Source organism: Neolamprologus multifasciatus, chromosome 20 (assembly GCF_963576455.1).
Source record: "Neolamprologus multifasciatus chromosome 20, fNeoMul1.2, whole genome shotgun sequence".
Taxonomy (NCBI): Eukaryota; Metazoa; Chordata; class Actinopteri; order Cichliformes; family Cichlidae; genus Neolamprologus; species Neolamprologus multifasciatus.
Window position 1 is genome coordinate 14,873,065 of NC_140458.1, and position 20,303 is coordinate 14,893,367.

Genomic DNA, 20,303 nt, shown 5'->3' on the forward strand with positions numbered 1-20,303 from the left:
GACCAGGCGAAGCAGAGGCTGGCGACGCGGCAGCCGCAGGACCAGGCGAAGCAGAGGCTGGCGACGAGGCTGAGGCCGGACCAGGCGAAGCTGAAGCTGGCGACGAGGCTGAGGCCGGACCAGGCGAAGCTGAAGCTGGCGACGAGCCTGAGGCTGGCCCAGGCGAAGCAGACGCTGAAGCTGAAGCTGAGTCTGAGGCTGGCCCAGGCGAAGCAGACGCTGAAGCTGAAGCTGAGTCTGAGGCTGGCCCAGGCGAAGCAGACGCTGAAGCTGAAGCTGAGTCTGAGGCTGGCCCAGGCGAAGCAGACGCTGAAGCTGAAGCTGAGTCTGAGGCTGGCCCAGGCGAAGCAGACGCTGAAGCTGAAGCTGAGTCTGAGGCTGGCCCAGGCGAAGCAGACGCTGAAGCTGAAGCTGAGTCTGAGGCTGGCCCAGGCGAAGCAGAAGCTGAAGCTGGAGCTGAGTCCGGACCAGGCGAAGCAGACGCTGAAGCTGAAGCTGAGTCTGAGGCTGGCCCAGGCGAAGCAGAAGCTGAAGCTGGAGCTGAGTCCGGACCAGGCGAAGCAGAAGCTGAAGCTGAAGCTGAGTCCGAGGCTGGCCCAGGCGACGATGATGAAGCCGGAGCCGGACCAGGCGACGGCGTGGGTGAAGCTGAGGCCGCAGCTGGCGAGGGTGAAGACACGGAGGCCGCAGCTGGCGAGGGTGAAGACACGGAGGCCGCAGCTGGCGAGGGTGAAGACACGGAGGCCGCAGCTGGCGAGGGTGAAGACACGGAGGCCGCAGCTGGCGAGGGTGAAGACACGGAGGCCGCAGCTGGCGAGGATGAAGACACGGAGGCCGCAGCTGGCGAGGATGAAGACACGGAGGCCGCAGCTGGCGAGGATGAAGACACGGAGGCCGCTGCTGGCGGCTGGACGGGCTCCTCGGGCCCTCCAGCTGACGAGGCAGGAGACTGGACGGGCTCCTCGGGCCCTCCAGCTGACGAGGCAGAAGACTGGACGGGTTCTCCTGAACCTCCAGCTGACGAGTCGTGGGGCTGGACGGGCTCCTCGGGCCCTCCAGCGAGAACAGTCTCGGGACCAGCAGGCGCGGAGACCTCTGGCGGGCGCAGAACAGAACCAGCAGGCGCGGAGACCTCTGGCGGGCGCAGAACAGAACCAGCGGGCGCGGAGGCCCCTGGCTGGAGACAGGCAGGGCCAGCGGGCGCGGAGGCCCCTGGCTGGAGACAGGCAGGGCCAGCGGGCGCGGAGGCCCCTGGCTGGAGACAGGCAGGGCCAGCGGGCGCGGAGGCCCCTGGCTGGAGACAGGCAGGGCCAGCGGGCGCGGAGGCCCCTGGCTGGAGACAGGCAGGGCCAGCGGGCGCGGAGGCCCCTGGCTGGAGACAGGCAGGGCCAGCGGGCGCGGAGGCCCCTGGCGGGAGACCGGCCGGGCCAGCGGGCGCGGAGGCCCCTGGCGGGAGACCGGCCGGGCCAGCGGGCGCGGAGGCCCCTGGCGGGAGAGCGGCCGGGCCAGCGGGCGCGGAGGCCCCTGGCGGGAGAGCGGCCGGGCCAGCGGGCGCGGAGGCCCCTGGCGGGAGAGCGGCCGGGCCAGCGGGCGCGGAGGCCCCTGGCCGGAGAGCAAGAGGGCTCACAGCTGGCTCTGGGTGCTGTGGCTGGAGAGCAAGAGGGCTCACAGCTGGCTCTGGGTGCTGTGGCTGCAGGTCTGGGGACTGAATCGACTGGATGGGAGGCGACTGGACTACAGGGGACTGGAGGACGGGAGGAGACTGGACTACAGGGGACTGGAGGACGGGAGGAGACTGGACTACAGGGGACTGGAGGACGGGAGGAGACTGGACTACAGGGGACTGGAGGACGGGAGGAGACTGGACTACAGGGGACTGGAGTGAAGGCTGAAGAGCAGGTGAGTGAACTGACTGGAGTGGGGAAGCTAAGGGATGAACAGAGGTTGGCGATGCTAATGGCTGAGCTAATGACAGAGTTACCGAGGGGGATAAGATGGCGGCCTGGGCTAATAAGGCTGGTGCCTGAGCAGGGGACACTTCAGCTAGCCTAACCAGGGACAGTGCGAGGGCGTGAAAGGTTGGATCAGGAGGTGGATAAAGAGGTGAAGTAGTAGGTGGGCCGGTTAGCTCTTCCAAGCCACCAGGGAGGTCAGGCTGGGTTGAGGCTGCCCTCAGCCTGGGCGCTGGGACAGGCACGGGAGGTGGCTGGACACCAGTCACCCCCACCCGGGAAACAAGAGTGGATGTGGAGGTAGACTGCGTCGCAGCTGCCTTCCTCCTGGGAGCTGGCACCGGTGTGGGTGTAGGCCGGGCCCTAGACATCTGAGGAGGTGAAATGGCTGAAGAAGAAGGCCAAATCTGGGCTGCCGTGCTGGTGGGGAATGGCTGAGTGACGGGTGTGGAAATGGTGACCGGGTGTGTGCTACTGGCAGGTTTATCAGAGTTCGGTCTGTTTTTTCTGCCACCACGATTTACAGTCTTTGTGGGAGCAGCGCAGAAAAACTCTTCCCAGTCAACATCATCCAGGAGGGAATCCCCCCATGGATCGGTGGTGGATCTGTTATGTGTTTTATGTGAATAATCAGACGATGGATGTGGAAAACAGTTAGTGGAACTCACCACCGGGAGTTGTTGAAAATAGTCCGTATTATGGCGGCGTGTGCGCCGCTTTCTTCGGGAAGAGGAAGCGGCCGGGGTAAACAGCTGAGCCTCTGGCGCGGTAGCCTCCATTGAGTCGAGGTGGGAGGCGTAGCCGCGGTGCCGTGGCGAAGGTGGAGGTCCGGCAAATGAGGCGACGGGTGTGCGAACGAGGAGCGGAGCGGCGAGAGAGGGAGCGGCCGAAACGCGGCACGAAACGTCCGCTCTCCGCGGCAAATGCTCCGAGGCAGGTGTGGCAGCAGGTGGGGGAACGCGGCGTCTCCGAGGCCCGCCCAGAGCCAGGCGAGTCCCCTCGAAGACGTGCTCTCGCTCCGCGAAGAGCCGCTGTTTTCCCCTGACCAACTCTGCCCAACGATAAAGCGCTGCCACCTGCCGCTCGTTGAGGTCCGAGTCCGCTGGGTCCCAATCGTGTCTTCGTGGCACGGGTCGTGTCATTCTGTCAGGCGTTGTGGAGTGGAGGCGAGGAAGAAGGAACCCAAACGCAGGACTCGCAGGTAGGTGAAGCTGGGTGATTTATTGATGATGGAGTGAACACACAGAACAGAGGAAGGACATGGCTGGCTGGACGACTGACTGAATGAATGAATGAATGAATGAATGAAGGACGGACGGACGGACGGACTGGCTGACTGGCTGACTGGCTGACTGGCTGGCTGACCGAACACTGGCGGAAACAACAACACAACCTAAACATCATCAATGACACGACAAAGAACGAGTGGAAACAGAAGACTTAAATACACAGACTGATGAGGATGATAATGAGAGACCGGTGAGTACACAGCTGAACATAATCTGGCTAATGGCACGAGACGAGGTGACACAGGAACAAACAGGAAATGAAACAGGAAGTGGCAAAATAAACTGAACATGAACAAAATGGAAAGCACTGGGTCACCGACCCAGGAACCCTGACATTAAGACACAAACCACATCAACGTCTGAATCCAGGTCAGCAGTGACTGCCTGAGCAAGTTTATTGATGGCTGGAAAATAAAAGAATTTACCGAAGTCACCATTCAGAGGCAGTGCAGCAAATCAAGGGCTCCCTTCAATAAAACCACACAGCCACAAACAATTGCACTTGAATGCCCAACTCCACGTATGTCACAGCAGGCATCAATGGTCTCACACTGCCTCCTCCCAATTTAACCAAGCCCAACTGCTCTTCCCCTGTCTCTTGTTATTGTTCCCTCTCTCACATCAATACACCAGCACACGATTACAGGCACAAAACAGAAGTGCACAGCAGCGTGGTTATTCGCTCACAAAATCTTGAGATCTTACTTCTACTAAGGAGCTGCAGGTTGCGGACCTCTTCTCTGACCTGCAGCTGGAGGACCTGCTGGAGGACCTCCTGCCTTAGTGTCTCCTGGACAATGCCCATCCTTTCCAACTTCTCCCCATTTAAGCGCAGCAATGCCCGTCCTGCAAGGAACAGAAGTGAAACGTCAGGATAGATTTCTACACTAATTCAGAAAGTAGCCATAAAATAGATATTTCAGTGTTATCAGCTTAAAATTTTGATTTAGCTCTTGTAAATGAAATATTGTTTCATATAACCCTATGGGAAAATACTGACACATTTACCTACTACATTTACATTTGATAAAATGTAAATGTAATGTAGCTTCAAGAACATATAAGGACCCATCTCTTTGTGTGTGTGAGTGTTATAAAGCATCTATTATCTATCATCTATGTTGCAGTGTTGTCGATGACATAAATAAAATAAGAAAAATGTACATTTGATAGAAATCTGTGGGTTCCACATGTTTCCAATGTGAATTTTCTCCCAATCTCAAAAGAGAAAAAGGCATATGAAATTGCACATTCTTATGTACATAAATTAGAAATGTTTTTTTCTTTTCCTGGTCAGCACTTCAGCCACCTGGTGGCTAACAGTAAAAAGGCTGGCTCACACAGGCAGACTCTTTCTATGGTTAAGTTTTACTACAGTTTGGCAGTTAACCCTGGGGACACTCACATTTAACATACCATTACCCACAGTAAACAGCTTTTACAACCAAGCCGCACTCCCATGAACACAGACACAATATCAAACACTTGTATGTGTGGAGGTGCAGCACACAGAGAGCTTACTGAGAGTAGGAGAGCTACGTCCTTCACAGGCGCAGAAGGAAGAGGAATCCATCATACCTGCAGCAGCTCTGTACGACGCCCAAATCATAATTTGACTCATTACTCATGCAGCTCTCGATATCACTCTATTCATTTCCATTTCATTGCCCTGCACATATCTTCTGTACCTTTGTTTTTTTCATTTTTCTATACCTGCATCATAAGTATGTTCTGAAGAAGAAAAGTCACACAGGTTATATATTGCATGTACAACCAGTGTGTATTTCATAGCTTTTAAACACTTCTTTCCTTTCTATTTCTTTTGCTGTCACACTTACACTGAGCCTCAATTTTTCCTTTATGTACCCACAGTAATCAGTGAGCAAATCTGTAGGACGAGTGCAAAAGCAGAGAAAGAAGAGAACACAATAAAAGCAAATAAAATCAAAAGAGGGAAAATGGATAGAGAATTAGACCCATATGCCCTCTGTCTTTTTTCTTAGCCCATAAAATAGAAATACCCTTAAAGGACTCTGTAGTCATATTTTATAACACAGACTCTACGTTGGAGAAGAGATTTGATGGTGTGCTACATTACACTGAAATAGGTCTGTTGTGACCTGAGTGCCTCTAAAACCATCTGTTAAGAAAAATGTAACATGCCCCAAGCCATATTCGTCTTTAACATCTTAATCACAGCAATTCAGGTAAGTTATACAGCAAAAACCCTTCATCTAATCTAAAACCAGTATAAAAGCACTGATCTGGGATTGTGTAATTTTTCCAAATGAGTCCAACAGCTCTATATTTAGCTAAAGGAAACCTTTTGTTTCCATCAGCTCGTGTAGCATGGGCATCTTGACAGATTTTCATGTTTTTGGCTACATGACTCAACTGACTCATTTGCTGTTTAGTACACTCTCGCAAATAAAAGCTGCTACTCTTTTGGTTCCAGTCTTATTTTTATACTCTACTATGGACGTATGCGTGTGTGAGTGTGGTATGTTTCCTCTTGAGGTAAACTGAAATACAATTTCAGACTAGAACAATGCAAAACAGTGAGGAAATATCTCAGCAAAAATGCTCTGTTAAAGCCGATTGATACTTTATATAACAGACAGCTGAATATAATATAAGATAGCAGCAATGTGTGTTTTGTACACTTCCCAGCTCTCTGACATACGATATACTGCTCTCAATGGAACTAGCCAAGCCAAATGAGGACAGAACTGTCAGTCTGTCTTTTCCTTACTACCAGATGGGCTCCAACAATATAGACAATAGTTCCCTCTTCTGTGGGTATGGCTGCTCTCCCTTGGAGGAAAGGCCATGACAAACCAGTTAGCTTTTATAATGGTTGAATGGATCGTGTGTGTTTGCTGTGCATGTGTGTCTATGCACTTTTTGTTTAAAGGGAGATTATTTGCTTCTCCTCCGAGTCCAGGTGCTCCCTGTTTCGAGCACGCAGAGTCGAATTACCCAATTTGTATGAGCACAACTACCTCGAGGATACAACAATAATTTTCCATTTATTCTGTGCGGTATATCAGTATTTCTTTCTTTTACACACACACACACACACACACACACACACACACACATACACACACACACACACACACACACACACACACACACACTTCTGTCTGCTCGTACACATTCGTCGGCCTCTTTACCCAATCCCCACAAAAGCCCTCTCATGTGCGCTTGCCAAAAGCAGGACCAGTGTGTCCTAGAAAAAAAAACACTACTGCCCTTGCTCTGTGAATGTCTGTGTGTGCATGTGTACAAATGAGACAAAGCAGATGAATGGAGCTCAAATCAATTCCCCTCAGACAGACTTAATACAGCTCCTAATAATTGCCTGCAGATAGGGAAAGTATGCTGTCAAAGGCAGAAAAGAGACACAAAAACAAAAGCTGTTTCAATAGAGATCGCCTCTCTCAATTTGGCTTCAAAATAAATTGCTTATTAACAATGTCTCTGGGCAAATGGGAAGCAGTTCTGCCTTGGCTGGGACAATAATGACTCTTAAAACAGTCTGAACAGCAATCCAAGGTGTGTGTGCATGGAGGGGGGGGGGGGGGGGGGGGGGGCTTCCTTATAAAAGAGCAACCTTTAGTTTAAATCTGTGATCAAACTGACCAACTCAGTTCATGCAAGCCCTGAGACCCAAATTAAACTATTTAACTTTTTGCTTTATTGACTACATACTTTGTGGTCTGTCTATATTACTAATCTATTGAATATATCTGTTAATCATACTTGGTATAAAATATTATACCAAGAATATTAACTTAAGAAATAAATATAGGAGCAACTTCAGGGGCAATGTAGTTAAAACCACATATTGAGGTGGTCTAGCTTTCTGTTTGGTCAAACTTCAGTCTGGAAATGCAGTCTGTGAAGTATACAGCCATGTTATGAGAAAGTAACAGTACATGAGATTTGGATAGCAAGTGCCAATTTATTGGCTTCACACCTCTTGGCCTATTGTACAGTACATACGAAATACTTATCAAAATGTTGAGGAGACATAGTGCACAAAACTAAAAGAAGTGGTCTGAATGTGTGACTCATCTGTGACTCAGTCTGACTCATCTATCATCACAACTTTTTAATGCAATGCAAAAATGGTTTTCTGTCACTAACTCACATGCACATCTGCTAGAATCGAGTGTAATCACATCTATTATTTACTTCTGCAAACAACAGCTGTCTGATGGAGGAAGCATTCAGATCCTTGACTTAAACAGACATCATGTAACGTGATCAATTCTAAAAGCATTAAGTAAGGAATTTGCTTTTCCTCACACTTTGCTTGTTTGAGTTTTATTTGCCCCGTTTTCCTCTCATTTTGCAAAAGAGTTGAGGTTATTTTAGTGTAATATGAACTGTAGCATAGTTCTAACTTGCAGTGCAGCATGCAGTATAATATAGCTGCCGCTTGATGAAGCCATTTAAGTCATGAAGGACATGACTTAAACGTGTAGTATACTGTCCTGCAGGGGCTGACTCCTCTAGTTGCAAAATTGCTGTACGGAAGACTTTGAGAAAATGACTCCACTTCTCATTTGATTTATGATCTTGATAAATATTTTGCAAAGTTTATGTTTTCAGGTTGGAGTTTTTATTCTAATTGAATGTAGAATAGTATTCACGTTGCAAATTATACTCCCATTAAGAGTAAATCAGATAATTAAGTAGTGTGTGCTCTAGAGTGTGGCTATTCCGTGCATCAAGGGCTTGTTTAACATTCAGACGTAGGCTACTGTTCAGCATTTTTGGTATCTACATGTCCACATTATTAATGGCTCAGGCACAAAAAAAATATGACTACAGCCTCCTTTTGACCATGAAAATTGATATTTTTTGCATTCAACAATTGATTGGAAGTACCCCACCACGCACCTATATTTTAACATGGAACACCCTCAGGCTCTGGGCGACCACTTTCAATTGCAAGGTGATTGCAGAGGTCACCTGGAGAGAGGCAAACTCCAAACAAAAGTCTGGCTCAGACTAACTATAATCACTCCCAGACAGATTGGCAAAGCTTTGCAAATAATTGCTGTCTAATTTACCAACACATTGCAATCAATCAGAGTCAGCCTGCTCCTATAAGTGCAACTTGTTTGCGATGCTTCTCTTTGCAATAGGAGACTTACCGCAATGGTTGACGGTGTTATTCATACATGAAAGCAAGGTTGCCTATGTTATTTTGCAGCTAAATAGCTGTACTGTAGCAACTATATCACTATTTGTGGGGGAAAGTCTTTATTTTTGTGTTTTATATATGGGAGGTTCTGGCTGGACTAAGCAATTAATGTGAATTTCTGTGATAGACACCACAGTTTTTGGTCATTTATCACAGCTAATCAAAGCATTATCACAAAGAGATTGCATGTAATTTCCCATTTAAATGTAAACTGATAGCAGACTGATTCCATCTTAATACCATTTTATTGCTGTCTTGATGCACTAAATCTGCTTTGAAGATGTCCGTTGACTGCCAGCAGTTGCAGACCTGGTCCCTGCCTTTGAAACAGCAGTTTCAAAGGCAAAAAGATTTAAAGTTTATTGCACACCATCACAATAATTTGGATTCTGCTGAGGTCTCTAACCACTATTTTCTCCAAAAAAGCTATTCAAGCTAGCTAGTGCTAGCATTAGCTTATCTACACATCTATAGCACATTTTAGCATTTATCGTTGTCCTGTAACTGCTCTAGTACTCAATTCAAACTGTTCCTGAAACTGTTCATTGATGGGATCGTAAGTTTGACTCTCATTACTTCGTGGTAATCAAATTGCACATGTAGTCTACAGAATATAGATTATATAGAAAACTGACAAAATGCTGTGTACTCACTTGCTAGAAACAGTAGAAACAGATTAAACGTGCTGATAAATGCACAATAACTCAAACTGCAGGAGAAACTATGAAAGCTACACTGATTTTTCTCAGTAGCTTTTTCCACTGGCTGAGAGCAGCTCAGAGAAATATTTTCCTTTACAAACACAGAATCCATTTCGTGGCTGCTGATGAGAATCAGCATCCTTCAAAAAAGGCAAAGAATTTGTATGTAGTCTTTTCGGAGGTTATTTTTCATGCTGACCGAATGCATCCACAACACAAACACATATTCAACTCTCATTTGCACAAGAAAAATACATCAGCTAATAACAGAGCCAAAATAAAATCCAGCTGGACATCTGCAAGTGAATACATAGGGATAATTGAGATGAAGCCTCTATCTCACGCTCTCTGTTAGAGAATACATAAATAGAAATGATCAGATCAGAGCTGCTGCAGCTATGATGGTGGCAGCATTGTTAACCCTGAAGCCTGTGTATGCAATGCACTGTACGTGCCTGTGTGTGTGTGTGTGTGTGTGTGTGTGTGTGTGTGTGTGTGTGTGTGTGTATGGAAATGTAAGTGAGTGGTGGCTGACCCTGCAGCATAGACCAGCAATCTGTTCTCTATGAGACACTGCAAAAGAAACTGCTCTACCGTCTGGTCTGTCAAGGACGAGGATGTGTCAACACGTACATGCTCATATGTCTGTTACTACCTTGGTTTCTGTATCTAAGTACCCGCATGCATTTGTGTGGGCTTACTAACAAATGTGTGAGAGCGTGTTGTTTGAACTCAAACACGATAACACAACACTTTTTCCACAGATTTGCCTTTCTTCTGCAAAAATAGGCTGCACTCCTTTCGTTACCTCACATGAATGCCTTTTAAATCTCCTTTGCAGAGATTTGGGTGTAAACCTGTTTCCAGTTGAGAAAGCTAAGCTGTGGCACCACAAACCTAAAAATAAAACTTTGTGTGAGATTTACTAAGCCTTTTATGGTTCTGGTTTGCAATGCCTTAGTCCAAATGAGCATCACTACTATGCTTATTGAACGGAACAAGGTCAATGAGAAGTTTAACACAAACAGCACCCTCTAGAAGACTAGATCGTGTGCATTTTACACTATTAGCAGGCATAGTGATTGACATTATCTGCAAATAAAAGACAACAATCCCAGTCAGCATAAAGTTCTGTAACAACTGATGCTACATATTCACATGTTGTGCACTGTACCTGTGATGGCGTGGTGGGAGAAGGCCTCTACATAGGTCAGGTAGTTGTGTGGACAGTGTTTTTTAAGCCACTTGCAGACATCCTGCTGAGTCCACAGCACCACTGGTTTGGACAGACTGGACAGTGTAGGACTGGTGTGGTACACAGTGAACGCTTCACCTGGACGTAACTGAAGAACACACACAGGAAGCAGTTTGTCAATGTGCATATTATACAATAGTGTGCAAAAGTCTTGGATTACTTTATACTTTGCTGGTTTGGAGAAGTAGTTCTCAGGATTTCTGAAGCTTTTTCAAAGTTTGCCTGTGTAGATTGGCTGCTTTTTCACCCATTTTCAGTCAAGTCCTTGCGCTTGACCATTTTTAGAGGAATCTTATTTGTGTTTGTATGTTAAACTGCCATGAACATGAGGTTTTTATGCCTGTGGTTTGGTATTTATTTTGTGAATCTTACATCTTGTGTTTGGTAATTTTTTTCCTCATAATTTCTATTTATGTCGGTTGTTTGTTTTATTTTTTTTATGTTTCAGATTGGTATGAACTTACCAGTCTACCTAAACAGTTCGCTTTTTGTTTGTGCTCTCTCTCTTTCCATCTTTGCCTTTAGGTCCTCACTACATCACTCTTCAGGATGACACTTAACACTAACCTATGAATCATTTAAGCACAAAAACACAACAAAATCCAGGGATGGACCAGTGTTATGTATATAGAAACCAGACAGCTAACAATGGAACCAATTATAAATCACGTTCCTACTAGCAGTCTGCCACAAAAACATAAAATTTGTTTCTATTTCTTTTGTTGAATCTATGAATCTACATGATGTGCAGTGTGTCCTTAAAACTGAACAACTGGAGGACAAAAGAATAAGCGGCAGGCCTAAAAAAAACTACAGCAGATGAGCAGTATCTGACAGTCATGTCCTTAAGAAATAGGAAAACAATCCTTTAAAGATCTGACACAGGACACATCTGGCCCTTCAGCTGATCCATCTACTCTTCACTGAAGCCTCAGTCTCAGTGGAAGAGTGAAGGGAAGGGAAACAGGGAGAAAAGGCTGGGGTATGTGAAATTACACAAAAATCAGTGACAACAGCTTATAGTGTGACAAATCAAAATCTCTAGTTTGTAGTTCATATTGTATGAATGATATCAGAAGAGACATTTAACAATGAGTATCTACAGCCATCTCTAAAGCTCAGTTGAATTTTACAAAAATATGCTGTATTTCCTATGTTTATATGTAAATTGCTGCACCAATTTTCCATTTTTTTAAAAACCAGCTGTGGCTTCAGACTTTTGCACATGTATATGAGCAGATAGTAAGACAACACCAGGGAGTCTATGTTTGCACTTTAATTTGTTGAGTTACTATATTATGCAATTTAAAACATTGTTTTTTCTATTGCTTTTTCAAATAAACACTCTGTAATTGCTCTAGCTTACTTAAATATGCAGCATGCACGATTTTCTCATTAATGTGAACTCAGCTGGGATGATGCATTCTAATGCCAACGACTGCTACAAAATCAGTTCTGGTAGTAAACCACCCAGCGAGTGCAAATAACATCATGTAATGGAAAGAAGCTTATTAAGTGTCCATACATTATTATTTAGCCTGCAGTGATACTTTTCTCATGCAAGACAAAAAAAAAAATGCAGCTCATTTAAAATTTAGTAGGGTTATGACTTTGTATTGTACGAAACAAATCAAGTCCACATGAGTGCAAATGACAAAAGAAAAATCAGCAGTTTAAAAGCTTGCAGGCATAGAAGGGTAAGAAGATGCTCTTCTGGATAAATAAACCTCATCACCTTGCGACTGAAATTTAGATATTTAATAATTTCCTTTGTGAAATCAATATATCCATCCATCTAAATGTTCTGTTGGCACATAGCTTCAAACTGATTTTATTATTCTAATTTTGTACAATTTGGCATTTTAACCATCTGTCAGCAACACATATTGATAGAGTAATTACATTCCACATTTTCTATGGGTGTTGATGTGTCTTTTTGTGACTGGTAGGATCTTTTTCCAAAGGTAATATTCCCTGACAGCAGTGCTTCATTATACAGTCAGCGCAGCATTAATATGATTCTGTCAATGTCGTCTTTCAGTTACATGAAAGCATGTCTCGTTTTGTTTCATTCTCTATTTTTTTCCTCTTCTTCTTCACACACCTTATATATATATATATATATATATATATATATATATATATATATATATATATATATATATATATATATATAAATATATATATAAATTATGGAATGCCGTTTAGGAAATTATTATATATATAGAATGATCTTCTGAATATATAGAACGAAACTTGAATATATAGAATGAAACTTGAATATATAGAATGATCTTCTGAATATATAGAATGAAACTTGAATATATAGAATGATCTTCTGAATATATAGAACAAAACTTGAATATATGGAATGATCTTCTGAATATATAGAACAAAACTTGAATATATGGAATGATCTTCTAAATATATAGAACGAAACTTGAATATATGGAATGATCTTCTGAATATATTGAATGAAACTTGAATATATAGAATGATCTTCTGAATATATAAAATGAAACCTGACGTCACGGAGGCGCTTGCGCCATCTAGTGTTTTCCTTGTTTGTAACTGCGAGGAATGGCATTATGAGCCAGTCTGCACGGAATCTTGTGGCTCAAATTCTAAGTAATGAGGAGCTAATTAACACCCTGGCAAATGCATGTTCTGGCCAACCAAATATTAGTACCAGTGTACTGCATCGTAGTACTGATGAAGAAATTTATTCACTGTTTCATCGTGGAAGACCAAATGCAGTGAACCTCTCCGGTCAGATAGCCCCTGGTTAACCAGCTAACGTTATGGAGAACGTGCATTCCACTTTACAGGAGTTCCCCACAACGGGTCCCATCTACAATCTTAGACCTTTCACTCGAGAGGGCCCAAGGCAGAAGAGTTAAGAACGGAACTAAATGCACTGAAATTACTAGTGTAAGGTTAAAAATTGGCCGTAAGTTTCAATTGCTAGACTAAGCTAAGTAAACAAAAATATCACAGTAAAAAACAGTGTGCAATAGACTCACAGCGTGTGATTGTGGAGACTAAACTGTGCACAACAGTTAATTTGTTTAATTGTGGAAACATTCCAGCCCTGGGTTTTCTCCAAAGCCAAGCCTTGAGTTCATCACTAACTGCAGATTTCCTGTGACCAATACTTGTGAAAATATCCTTCGTATACCAGTTCATGTAGTGTACACTACTTTCAAATCAGACATGGATTTTGCAATACAGAATTCACCAGGATTTGGAAGAGCATGATGTGTATTATCAAGGTTTGCAGAACTTATGAGGATTTTGTTTTTGTTTTTCTATTTTGCATATGCATGTTTCATTTTTTTGTTTCTTGTTAATGTTGTTAACCCAGCTTCAGATTATCAACCTGTCCAGGGTGTACTCTGCCTTTCATCCTGTGGTAGCTGGCAACGCAGATAGGCTAGCAACGCGGATAAAAATAAGCTGAAGAGAATGGATGGATGCATTTGGTTTCAGTTTATACATATGAGGCATATTTTGTTTTTGGATTGTAGTTTATCTGTTTTCCTGCCTTTATGGCATGTTGTATCTCTGTTCTCTGATATGACCCATAGTAACATTAGATTATTTAGTACCCCTGCAGGGAGCAAAAGAATATGCTACAACCTCACTGTTACATAGAATTCAATTTTCTCAAATACTTCCTGTGTCCACCTATTCCACACAATGTAAAATGTCAGTGGTGATGTCATAACACACAGGTTTATCAGCCATGTTTTGTATTTCAGATACCTTTGTTTATTTTTTAATAATATAGCTAGATGTGGTCATTGAAAGATCTGCCACCCAGAGCAACTTTTCTTTACATTTTCAAATGAGATGAGTTAAACTTTATTTCAGTGTCCCATTTGAACATTTATGCTTTACTTTGAAATTCATATTAATTTTCACTTGATTTATAGATTAACTCACAGGTTTAAATAATAGTTTTTGTTAGGTTTTGGAAAAGTTTTGAAAAGTGTGATAGTAACCCTAATGAAAAAATATTTAACGGTATCTCCAACACTGCCAGCAAGTTGTCTATAAATGTGACAGACATGAAATATATAATAATATATAGCTGAAATATGAACATTATATCATCATCGCACTATATGACATTGCATTCTTATCAAATAATGATACTACTACTACTACTACTACTAATAATAATAATAACTGTTAAACATAAACCTGGTTTACATTCTTTAGGGAATGTTTAAGGATTTTGTTTACTTGATTAGACAGGCACAATTCATGTTTATTAACAGATAAATTAGTACATCATACCATGATATGTAACATATAGTGTGACATTTTTTTACTGTGACAAGTATGGTTTGTCATGAAAGAAAAGTATATTTAAACACTTTATTTGACTACTTTTATGATTTAAATGGCACAAAGGAATATGAAGATAAAACCAGTCTTATTAAGCTAGCTAAATAATAGCTTTGGAACTTTTTCAATATTGTGATATTTCACAATTTTTAGTGTCTGGCACGAAAAACATTTTCTAATGAACACAACCAAATTTACTAATAACCGAAGCATCTGGCATGCATTATCAGAAGATCATTCTATATATTCAAGTTTCATTCTATATATTCAGAAGATCATTCTATATATTCAAGTTTCATTTTATATATTCAGAAGATCATTCTATATATTCAAGTTTCATTTTATATATTCAGAAGATCATTCTATATATTCAAGTTTCATTCTATATATTCAGAAGATCATTCTATATATTCAAGTTTCATTTTATATATTCAGAAGATCATTCTATATATTCAAGTTTCATTTTATATATTCAGAAGATCATTCTATATATTCAAGTTTCATTCTATATATTCAGAAGATCATTCTATATATTCAAGTTTCATTTTATATATTCAGAAGATCATTCTATATATTCAAGTTTCATTCTATATATTCAGAAGATCATTCTATATATTCAAGTTTCATTCTACATATTCAAGTTTCGTTCTATATATTCAAGTTTCGTTCTATATATTCAAGGTTCGTTCTATATATTCAAGTTTCATTCAATATATTCAAGTTTCATTCTATATATTCAAGTTTTGTTCTATATATTCAGACTTTGATTGTAATATATATATAATATTTTCCTAAACGGCATTCCATAATAAATATATATATATATATATATATATATATATATATATATATATATATATATATATATATAAATATATATATATATATATATATATATATATATCTCCAGACCTCAACCCCATAGAAAATCTGCGGCGGGAGTTGAAAGTCCGTGTTGCTCGGCGACAGCCCCAAAACATCACTGCTCTTGAGAAGATCTGCATGGAGGAATGGGCCAAAATACCAGCTACTGTGTGTGCAAACCTGGTAAAGACCTATAGTAAACGTTTGACCTCTGTTATTGCCAACAAAGGTTATGTTACAAAGTATTGAGTTGTATTTTTGTTATTGACCAAATACTTATTTTCCACCCTGATTTACGAATAAATTCTTTACAAATCCTACCATGTGAATTCATGGATTTTTTTTTCACATTCTGTCTCTCACAGTTGAAGTGTACCTCTGGTGCAAATTACTGACCTCTGTCATCATTTTAAGTGGGGGAACTTGCACAATCGGTGGCTGACTAAATACTTTTTTGCCCCACTGTGTGTGTGTATATATATATATATATATATATATATATATATATATATATATATATATATATATATATATATATATATATATATATATATATATATATATATATATATATATATATATATATATATATCTATTTATTTATTTTTTCCATAGGCCAATGCCATGTGCGGGGAATTAATAGGAACATTAATAAAGTCACAGCCAGTTCTCACAAGCAAAAAAACCCAACCGTTTCCTCGTCCCATCAACTCTCTCTCTGTTGTCTGACTTACTCTCATATCTAATCCATTCATTCATGCTCTGTCTGAGCCAACTCTATGACAAAAGCTCTGGCTGATTTTCAACAGAAAAACACAGAAGTGCTGCCAAATGTTCCACTCCATAACTGACCGTATTAAATGGGATTATGTATGCTGAAATGTCACACGCACAATTGCAACTTACACTCGCTCGCTCTTGTAGCTTCATATCTAATGTTTTCCCCACCCCTTTCTTATTAATGATACGATGAGCAACTCACAGAATGCCTTCACGCACAAAAAAGGTGACAGACACGAGTTTGTTCACAACTAACTAAATTTACATCTTTGCCAGCCGCTGTAATGAGATTTCCTTCAATCAATTTAAACACCAACGAGGCCTATCAACTTCTGGCTGGTCCACTAGCGAAGTGCGTTCTGCTTTGTAGGCCTTAATTGAAAACAACTCAATTTCTCCGCTCCAGTGTGTTTGGTGGTTTCCTAATCACACACATACTTCAACTCTGACTCAGTGGAGCGCCAAAGCCATTTTAATAACCTAAATTTACAACTCCGACCCAATCATTAATTGAGATAAAGTTAGGAGACATGTAGAAATGGCCTCTCTTGTAGACGATTGAGTGTGGCCAAAAGAGAGTAAAAGCTGCAGCTGAAATCCCAGCAGAATTAGTCTATCATTTTTTACTATCCTTGTCGTGACATAGTTGAGTAAATACCGAAGTCGCTGGGTGATGCGAACGCTTGGACTATCAATCACTTCTGTGAATTTAACAAGACCAATAGATTTTTTTTGCCAAGATTAAGTCAGCGGTCTACGATTTGCCCTCTCAGGATGAAAAAAGGACATAATCATGTGACCTGGAGGGCTAATAGTCTTCACAACAAGCAAGGGTTTTGATTTTTGAGGGGTTTTTTTTATTATTATTATTATTATTTTTATTTTTTTTTTTTTATTTATTTATTTATTTTTTTTATTAGTGACATTAAAGTAATGTAACTGTAGACTGGTTGAAATTTCCGTTATTTCTCTTATTCCAGTCTTTATGCAACACTCAAAGTGCTTTCTTAGTACAAGAAGACTCGTTCACCCATTCACACAAGTGCCTTTTTTCTATGGTAAGCTCTTTTAACCTATCATTCAAACACTCACACTCTAGTTTCAGTGTCTTTCTTAAGGCTGCTTTGGGACAGGAGGAGAATGGAACCACCACCCTTCTTATTAATAGACAACTTACTCTAACTCTTGGACTACAGATGCCACAGCCACATGAATTCTGGATGAAATTTCAAGATGCAACACTATTCTTTACTAACAGGGCTTTAACGTAGCCTACATAAAGAGTACTACATGAATAAAGAGATGCTAAAATGGGTGAAGGTAATACAAATAGCACTGTGGTTTCTGATTCTAACAGCTTATTACCCCATTTTCATTTCAACAGCAAAAATCTTGATGAGTTCATATTTATTAAATATGATAATATACATTTTAATAACTAGAATATCCATGTTCCCAGAAAGGATGACCCCACCATCTGTAATAACGATTAGCTAAGCCACAGGAGTGCTGGCACATTAGAGATGGAATCATAAGCCCTTAAGATGCAATGAAGGATCGTTTTGCACAATAACAAATCTGGGAAACGGATACAGGTCTCTGTTTGCTTATAAATGCCTCAGCTGTAATAATTAGTTATTGAATATTTTATGACTCACATTTGTTGACATTTATTTAACTGTTCATTATAAGTACTGAAACTGGCAGTGAAAGGCATAGATGCAAAGGCAGATGGAGAGGGTGAACAAAGAGGAAAATAAAATGATGAAAAGAAAGAGAAGACAGTGAGCCAGGAGAGTGAAATGCTTATGAGTAATGGCCTTCATTATCAAGGAGCCAGACAGAAGGGAAATGGAATGATCGCTCCCATCATCCCTGCTTGCTCTCCTTTTCCTCCCTTGCTCTTCTCGCTCTGTTTGTTGGCCATCCAGACTGTATCTCCTCTGGCCAGTCCTCTCTCGTCGCCGTTCCCCCCTTTTACGACCTCCCTCCTCCTCCCGAGACCTACTTCTGTCCAGCTGGAGGAGGTCCTTCATTTGTTACATACAGAAGAGGAGGGGGGAGACAGGGAGCTGGAGTTGGCGAGGAGGCATATGCAAAGTGGAGACTGTATATAGAGCGCAAGTGTAAGGAGAAATTCAGGATGGAGAGGAGGAAGAAAGAGACAGAAAGGCGGAAAATAGTATACTGTAAATGCAATCATACACTGCAGTTAGCAAGAAGAGTATTTAAATCCAGAAGTGTGGTAAACCCAGCAAACAGATGTATAGCTACAGACCATAGATCCGGTCATGTGAAAAAGTAAAACAGTTGTCTCTGGACTTTTTTGGACACATTTGGTTCTCTTTTTTACAGCACCCAGAAAAAAATGGATTTTTGATACACCTCATCCATTAAAAAAAAGACATTAGTACATGTGGTTTCCCTCTGAGGAAAAACTAAGAACTGCACAGACAGCTACTTGTCCATGACATTTATTTAAACTTCCGACCATTCTTTCATGCAAAAGTACTTCAGATATCTTGCATGTACTGTGCATTTAAAATCCCTCTATAACATATCATTGAGATTTAGACTTTGCCCTTTTTTCACTAAATCATTACATAACCCTCCATTGCTTGTGTTTGAGCAAGTCTTTGGTGAACATGTTTATTGTTAAACTGTAGTGTTGTTCTGATGGGTTTTTTTTAAACACACAAGCTTTTTCCTGGCACAGTGTCCATGCAGATCAAATTTGTGCTGTCTCTTTGTTAGACACCTGTACTTTGACAACAAAAGCTATGTCTAGTGGCAGATTTATACCTTTTCCCCCACTTATCCAAATCAGGATTGCAGTGGGACTGGAGCTTATCCTGGCTGTCATGCAGGGGGTGCAAGTTGGACAGGGCGAACACGGTGAGACAGACAAGCATTCACACCTACGGCCAATTTAGAATCACCAATTAGTCTAACAAGCATATGTTTGGACTGTGGGAGGAGGCTGGGATACCCGGAGACAATGCACAGGGGAAGCATGCAGACTCCGCACAGACTCAGTGTAGGGGAGGAGCCAAGCCTACTGGTAGATTCACACCAGAACCTTCTTCCTGTGAGGAAACAGCGCTAATCAGGCTCAGATCTTGCTAAGAAAATTGGACAAGTTTTGCTCTTGGGACAAAGTTTCCAGGGTGACCAATCTTGGATAGTTATTTGAAGTCTTGTATGTTAATCTCAAATAACTACTGAATAATTTGAATATTCCTTACCAGACTCATAGGAATTCTGTTTACATCTTGATATGATGACTCCCCAAAGAATCTCTAATCATTGGCACCTGGAATCTGATTTAAATTTAATGAATTTGAAAGTATAACAAATATAAGAGTGTCCTCGGTTTCTTCCATATAACTAAACTGTTCTTTAAGATTTGCTTGAATTATGAAACAAAGTGTAAATTTAATGCATCACTTGTTTCAGAACATTGCTTTTAACAAACAGCCATTGTTTCAAAGAAATGTTGTTCATTCAAATATGGGATATGTTCGCCTTTTTTTCAAGTTGTATCAGCCTTTTAATGTAACTGTCTTGGTAGCCTAAAATGTACTACTGTTCTTTTAATCTATAATTTATTCTTATGACTTCATCTTTCAGAAACTGCCACAAGGGCACATAATAAATTCTAATAACTGAGTATGCTATTAGGTGCATTAATATATTCAGCAACACAAGTTCTGTCTCTATCTGTTCATCATTTTTTTTCATAATTTTTTCTTACCCACCCCATACTCTGACTTTCTCTCTCCACTTCTCTATTGAAGTATTGAAGTATCCTTGCACAGCATTTGTCCTCCCAGCGTACTTTGTTCTATCATGTCTCTGATCTCCCCCCTTCTACTAGCTTCTCACAAATTT

General features: G+C 41.5%; 1 protein-coding gene across 3 annotated transcripts in view; it reads right to left on the minus strand.

Moving 5' to 3' along the window:
* Window positions 1-20,303, minus strand: part of LOC146494654 (sterile alpha motif domain-containing protein 10-like) — a 60,641-nt gene that overhangs the window by 10,331 nt on the left and 30,007 nt on the right. For all 3 annotated transcript variants that reach the window (XM_085147177.1, XM_085147179.1, XM_085147178.1), the window contains 2 exons: window positions 10,335-10,503; window positions 3,947-4,087 (listed from right to left, as the gene is read on the minus strand). In XM_085147177.1, the coding sequence (XP_085003303.1) occupies window positions 3,947-4,087; window positions 10,335-10,503 (310 nt within the window). The remainder of the gene's footprint in view (window positions 1-3,946; window positions 4,088-10,334; window positions 10,504-20,303) is intronic.